This window comes from Gallus gallus, chromosome 4 (genome assembly GCF_016699485.2).
Source record: "Gallus gallus isolate bGalGal1 chromosome 4, bGalGal1.mat.broiler.GRCg7b, whole genome shotgun sequence".
Classification (NCBI taxonomy): domain Eukaryota; kingdom Metazoa; phylum Chordata; class Aves; order Galliformes; family Phasianidae; genus Gallus; species Gallus gallus.
Genome location: NC_052535.1, coordinates 59,577,540 through 59,583,822, shown reverse-complemented (window position 1 = coordinate 59,583,822; position 6,283 = coordinate 59,577,540). Strand labels below are relative to the sequence as shown.

Sequence of the window (6,283 nt, the reverse complement as noted above, 5' to 3'; positions counted from 1 at the left end):
TCTCCGGCACCCGACAGCACCGCCGCTGCCGGTGCCAGGAGTTTCAAACAGCCATTTGTCCCGCGGCACGCGTGACGCCGGCTCTATCTATAGGCGGGGGCTCTCCCAGCCGCGCCCCGCGACCGACCCGGAGCCCCCCCAAGCCCCCGCCGCCGCCCGGAGGGAGCCGGGCCCGGCCCCTCCGCCCGTCCCACCGAGGGGAGGGGGCCGGATGGGCGGCCCGCCCGCCCCCTCGGGCCACTGCCGCGCCCGCCGGCCCCAGCATGGACGCTGCCGGCCCGCCGCCCGCCGGCCCCGAGGGACGGGGCCCCGGGAAGGAGGAGGAGGCGGCGTACGCGGAGGTGTGCGGCTCGGCCGGAGCAGAGAGCGGGGCGAGCGGGGCGAGCGGGGCGGCGGGCGACGGGGCGGCGGTGGCCGCGGACGGCCCGGCCCCGGCAGGGCATCGCCCCGAAGCCGCCGCCCCGGGATGCGGCGCGGGGCCGGGGTCGCCGTCCTCCTCCTCCTGCCCCTCGGCGGGCAGCGCGGCGGGCGGCGGCGGGGCGGAGGAACCGGCGGCGGCCGGGGGCCAAACCTCCTCCTCCTCCTTGGGCTGCGAGAGCGACGAGGAGGCCGGCGCGGGGCGAGGGGCCGGCGACCCCCCCCGGAGAGCCCCCGGGGGCGCGCCCGGCGCGGCGGGGCCGCACTACATCAGCACGCAGGAGATCCAGCTGAGCGAAGTGGACCACGACATGGACTTCGACGCGGGGTTGGCCGCCCGCTGGGACTTCGAGGACGACAACGTGATCTACTCCTTCGTGGACTACGCCTCCTTCGGCAGCGACGAGACCCCCGGCGACACGGCGACGGAGGAGGACAACAGCTGCTACCTCAGCACGACGCCCAGCGAGCGCACGGCGCGGGCGGACAGCGCGGGCAGCGGCAGCGAGGCGGCGGGCGGCAGCTCGGGCAGCGACGCGCCTCGGCGGCCCGGAGGCGCGGGAGCGAGCCCCGCGGGCCACATCCTCCTATCAATCAAAGCGGCCTCGCGGGCTATAAATGAGTGTAGCGCCGCGCGGGAAGAGCGCGACGCAATCTACGCCGCCGAGCATGAAGGCGACATGAGCCTCCGCGTCGCCGCGGCCCCGGAGCGCGCGGCGGGCTTCGGGCAGGACGCCGGCCGCCAGCACGCCAAAAAGTTCATCGCCGTCCCCGCGCGCCTGCAGACGCGCTGCGGGGCCAGGGAGGCGGGCGGCTGCTCCAGCGGCGCCTCCAGCGCCGTCAGCGAACTGGACGACGCCGACAAGGAGGTGCGCAACCTGACGGCCCGCGCCTTCCGCAGCCTGGCGTACCCCTACTTCGACACCCTCAGCCTCGGCTCCCGCGCCTCCTCCGCCTCCCTCTCCGACCATGCGCTGGGCGTCAACCGCTGGTCCACCTACCTGGACCTCAAGTGCGGCGCGCTGGGGCCGCGGGGCGCGACGGGCGCCGGGCAGCTGTGCGTGCGCTCCGGCAAGACTCCCAGCAGAGCGCTGCAGTTCGTGGTCAGCAAGCTGGACGGCGAGATCGCGCACGTCGAGGCGCCGCCGCCGCCCCGGGGGACGCTCGGCATGCGGGAGCCCGGCCGGGCCGCCCGCCTCGGTGAGGAGGAGGCCAGCAAGAAGTCCAAGTTCGCTTCCAGCCTGCTGAAGAACGTCATCTCCAAGAAGATGCAGCTGGAGCACGAGTTCAAGATGGAACGGGGCGAGCTCACCGACACGTCCTCGGCGGGGCCCGGCGCCGCGCCGCCAGCCGCCCGCGACCCGGAGCCCGGCGCTGGGAGCGGAGGCGGCGGGCGGCCGCGGGAGGGCGGCGTGCAGCGGCAGAGCTCGCGGCTCTCGGAGGGAGGCTCGGAGCACGGCGCGCCGCCGCCAGAGGAGCCGGGGGAGCGCGGCGGCGGGCGCTCGCCGGCCTCCAAAGCGTCGACGCCGCGCGAGGGGAGCCAGGAGAGAGCTGCGGCGGAGGAGGCGGCCGAGGCCCGGCGGGGCGGCTCGGAGGCGGCCAGGGCCACCTTCCTGCGCAGCCAGCACAGCGCCTTCAGGTCGTGGAAGGAGCGGGAGGCGGAGAGCAGGGAGGAGCGGGCGCCCGGCGGCAAGGCGAAGCCGTCCCCCCGGCCCGAGCCGGGCGAGCCGGCCGCCGGCAAGGCCACCAAGCTGTCGCGCCTGTTCGTGCCCGGCATCCAGCACGCCGCCAAGGAGAAGGAGCCCGCCGGGCAGCGCCCCGCCGCCGCCGCCTCGCCGCCCGCCGCCAAGCCGCGGCTCCCCGAGATCAAGATCAGCCTGGGGCCGCCCGCCGAGCCGCCGTTCAGCATCGCGCAGCTGCTGACGCCGCAGCTGGCCGCCCGGCCGCCCGACGCCGGCCACAGGGCTCCGCGGGCCGACGGCGCTGACAGGGTGCCGCAGTTCCTGGTGCGCGACGTGCGGGAGGGCAAGGGCAAAGCGCAGGCTCCCCTGCATCAGGTGCGGGACGTGCGTAAGCTCATCAAAGGCTCCCACGGCGGCGACGCGGCGGATAACGGCAGCGACAGGGGCAGCGTGGGCTCCGAGCAGGGCGGCGCCGAGCACCGGCATCCCGGCCCGGCCGAAGCGGGGGGCAAAGCGACGGCGGCGGGGGGCCGGGCGCTGGGCTGCCCGCCGGAGGGCACCGTGCTGGTGCACCGCACCTCGGGCCGCCTGCCCGTGGCCACCATCGCGCCCAACAAGAGCGACCCGCGGCAGCCCGCCGTGCTTAAGATCGTCGCCAAGTCGGCCGCGCCCTGGCGGCACCAGGCGGCCCCGGCGCCCGCCGAGAAGGGCCGCGGCGCGGAGGAGGACACGCGGGAGGAGGGCAAGGCGGCTCCGGTGCAGAACGCGCTGGAGAAGCTGACGGCGGCGGTGCGCAGCATGGAGGAGCTGTACAGCTTCAGCAAGCGCGAGTGGAAGCGCAAGAGCGACCCGCTGCCCATCACCGGCAGCCACGTCCTGTCCCTCATCGCCAGCCAGGAGCGCGACGCCGCGCCCCGCCCGCCCCTCCCCGCCGAGCCGCCGCCCAAGGCCGAGGAGCCGGCGAACAAGGGCCCGGGCCCGGCGGGAGGAGAGCGTCTGCCGCGCCGCGCCGCCAACCCCGCCGCCGCAGCCGACAAGGTGTCCGCCAAGGCGGCCGCCTTCGAGAGCCTGGCCCGGCAGCGCCAGCGCGGCCCCGCGCCGCCCCGCGCCCTCCTCACGCTCCGGGGCCCCGCCGCCGCCGCGCCGCCCGCCAAGCCCCCGGCGGACGGCGGCGTGCGGGGCCCCGCGACGGCGGCGGCGACGGCGGCGTTGGCTCCGCGACCTCCGCGGCTCCCGGCGGGCGGCGGCGACGGACGGGCGGAGCCGGAGCGCGCCGCGGACTGCGAAGGCTACCTGGCCCTGCCGCTCGCCGCCGCGCGACCCGGGCCCGCCCCGGCGGCGGCGGCGGCGGCGGCGGGCGGCGGCCGCCCCGCCCCGGTGCCCTTCGGCGCCGCCCCTCCCGCGGGCAGCCCCGGGCTGCCGTCCGCCGCCGACGCCTCCGCCGCCCCGCCGTCCCCGGACGCCGCGGCCGCTCTCTTCCCGCCGGCGCTGCCGCCCTTCGCCGCCGCGCCGCCGGCACCGTTTTTCTGCTTCTCGCCGTCCGTGGCCGCGGCCGAGCCGCTGCCGCAGCGGCGGGTGCTGCTGGACGTGAGCAGCGGGCAGTACTACCTGCTGGACGCGCCGCCGCAGCAGCCCGCCAAGCGCCGCCTCTTCGACCCCGAGAGCGGGCAGTACGTGGAGGTGCCGGTGCCGCCGCCCGCCGTCGCCCCGCTGCCGCTGCCCCTGTCGCCCCTCGCCCTCAACGCCGGAGCCTTCGGGGCCGCCTACATGCTGTACCCCGGGCTGCTGCCCGCCGCCGCCGTGCTGCCCGCCGGCGCCCTGCCGCGCCCGCTCTCCCACCCCGGCAGCGAGGGCAGCGGCGCGGCCGACCCGGGCAGCCCGGCGGAGCCCGAGGGCCCCTACTACTTGCCCGGCGGGCAGGGGCCGGCGGCGCGGCGCGGGACGGCCGAGGCCAAACCGCTCGTCAGCATCACGGCGCCCGGCGGCGGCCCGCGGCTCGTGGCACCGCCCTCCTTCGACGGCACGACCATGCGGCTGGTGGTGGAGCACCGCTGAGCGCCGGTGAGTGCCGAGGGGCGGCGGCTGGGGGGGGGGGTGCCGCCCGTTAGCGCACCTGGTGACAGCGTGGGAAAAGGGTTCGCCTCTTTCATTTGCGTCGGAGGGCAAATCCAGGCGTCGGGCATATGTTGGGTTCCGCAGTACTCCTCCCCCTTTGTGTTGGATCCTCCTACAAACTCAGCAGTTCTGTTTGTCCTCCTGAATTCTCGGTACCCACCTGGCTCTTCGTCTCCTTCAATATCTGCCGGAGCTCAGAAAGCACCTGGACGGCACTCAGATGCAGCATCTGATTTTTGGGTGGTTTGTGTGGAGGCAGGAGTTGGGCTCAATGAGCCTTGTGGGTCCCTTCCAACTCGGGATGTTCTATGATTCTGTGATTCTCACGGTTTCCTTTCTTACCCTTTTGTCGTTATCTTTCTGATCGCATCTGCAGCTTTGCCTGGGGTGGGTTTTCCCCTAACAAGAAACCGCGATGCCAGAGCAGAAGCGGCAGTTCTGTGTTTCACACAGATCCGAGTAGGAGCTGTCGGTCTGATTGCTCTCGCATCAGGTCGGGCCATTTGTCAGGTTGTGGCTTTGAGAAGCAGCCAGATTCCATCGCTTAGACCTGGCTTTGGCTGGCAGGGATGACACACTGAGCTGGCTGGGTCCCATTTTTTCCATCTGAATTGAAGCTCAGGCTGTACTTTTTCTCCACTCCTTGATATCTTCCCATAAAGGACACCTGTCCCTTCCTTCTTTATTTTCTTTCTTTTCCACATCCTTTTTATTTTCTTCCTTTTTCACAAACCATATCACCGGGTCAGGGACTCACCTGGCTTGGCCTCTGTCCCCTTTTGGCAGCTCAGTTCTTAGCTGGATTTTCCTGCTGCCCTTTTTCTTTCATATGGCTGTCGAAGCAGAGCCTATTTCCAAACTCATCTTTCAATCCAGAGTTGCCTCTGAGATTTTATGTAGCCCTCAACTTCACACCACCAGCAGCACTTCGGGATGCTTTCCTGAGCCAGCTTTTAGGCTTTAACTTTGCAAATGCTTGCACACGTGGTTATGGGTTCTTTCCCTTTTGCTTCGTGCATCGTGCTGGGTGCTGTACCTGACTTTCAAGGCCCGTAAGTAAACTTTGGCACCTGCACTTCCCAGCTGTGTATAGTTACTGGTGAAGAAATCAGAAGACTTATCCGGCTATCCCAGACTGAGCACTGAACACTCAGACGTTCCAGGCCAATGTAAGCCTTTGCTTGGAAATCCCTGGTTTTGCACTCTTCTGATGTACCTACACAGGGCTCCCCAGGAGGGAATGAAGGCAGTGCATGCTTCACACCCCACACAATGGGATTGGTTCTGCTGAAGACAAAGGGTGCTTGACTATAGATTCACAGAATCACAGAATGGTTTGGGTTTGAGGAGACCTTAAAGCCCACCCTGTTCCAAACCCCCGCTGTGGGTGAGGTTGCCACCCACCTGCTCAGGCTGCCCAGGGCCCCACCCAACCGGGCCTCAAACACTTTGTTTCAAATCTTGGGATGCTGCTGTTCCATCCTTGGCAGTAGCTTGGGGGATTTATAGGAAGAATACCGTAGCAGCGAAGGACGTGCTGCCTGCTTTTGTGGAGTAGAAAGGATTGCTTAAATGGCTGTAGCAGCTTCTCTAAGAATCTACTTCTTATTAATGGTTTTTCTTTTCCTTACAGGGCTAAGAAAGAAGGATCACTCTGCTTTAATTGAAATACGCCTGGTAACCCCAAACACTCATCCTAAAAACTGCTTCTACCATTTTCTAATATTTTTGCTTCATACAAAACAATTGTGTAAGTTTGTTTCCTCAACGACAGTAAATCACTGCTTTATTTTCCGCGCCATTGTTTTTGTATGGAAGCTGATCTGCAGCCTTCGTATGTGGCTGAAAGTGGTGGTGCTGCTGCAGCTGTTTGTGAAGCGGAGTGTGCAAATGGAGCTGTGTTTGGGTTTGGATCAAAGCACAGTTTTCTCCTGGTGCCTGCGGTGGCTTGGGATTAACCAATGTAGCCACATGGCTCTTGAAAAAGAAACGAGACCCTCAGCTCTCTGCCACTGCTGTACGTTACAATCATCCCTATAGGTTTTGGTGCCAATATAAGATCGGATCTC

The 6,283-nt window shown here is 68.5% G+C and overlaps 1 protein-coding gene across 1 annotated transcript; it reads left to right on the top strand.

Moving 5' to 3' along the window:
* Positions 1 to 239: 239 nt before the first annotated feature.
* Positions 240 to 5,986, top strand: C4H4orf54 (chromosome 4 C4orf54 homolog). The gene is made up of 2 exons (XM_025150490.3): positions 240 to 4,160; positions 5,848 to 5,986. The coding sequence occupies exon 1, from the start codon at positions 264 to 266 to the stop codon at positions 4,152 to 4,154; it is 3,891 nt and encodes a 1,296-aa protein (XP_025006258.2). The 5' UTR covers positions 240 to 263; the 3' UTR covers positions 4,155 to 4,160; positions 5,848 to 5,986.
* The last annotated feature ends 297 nt before the right edge of the window (positions 5,987 to 6,283 follow it).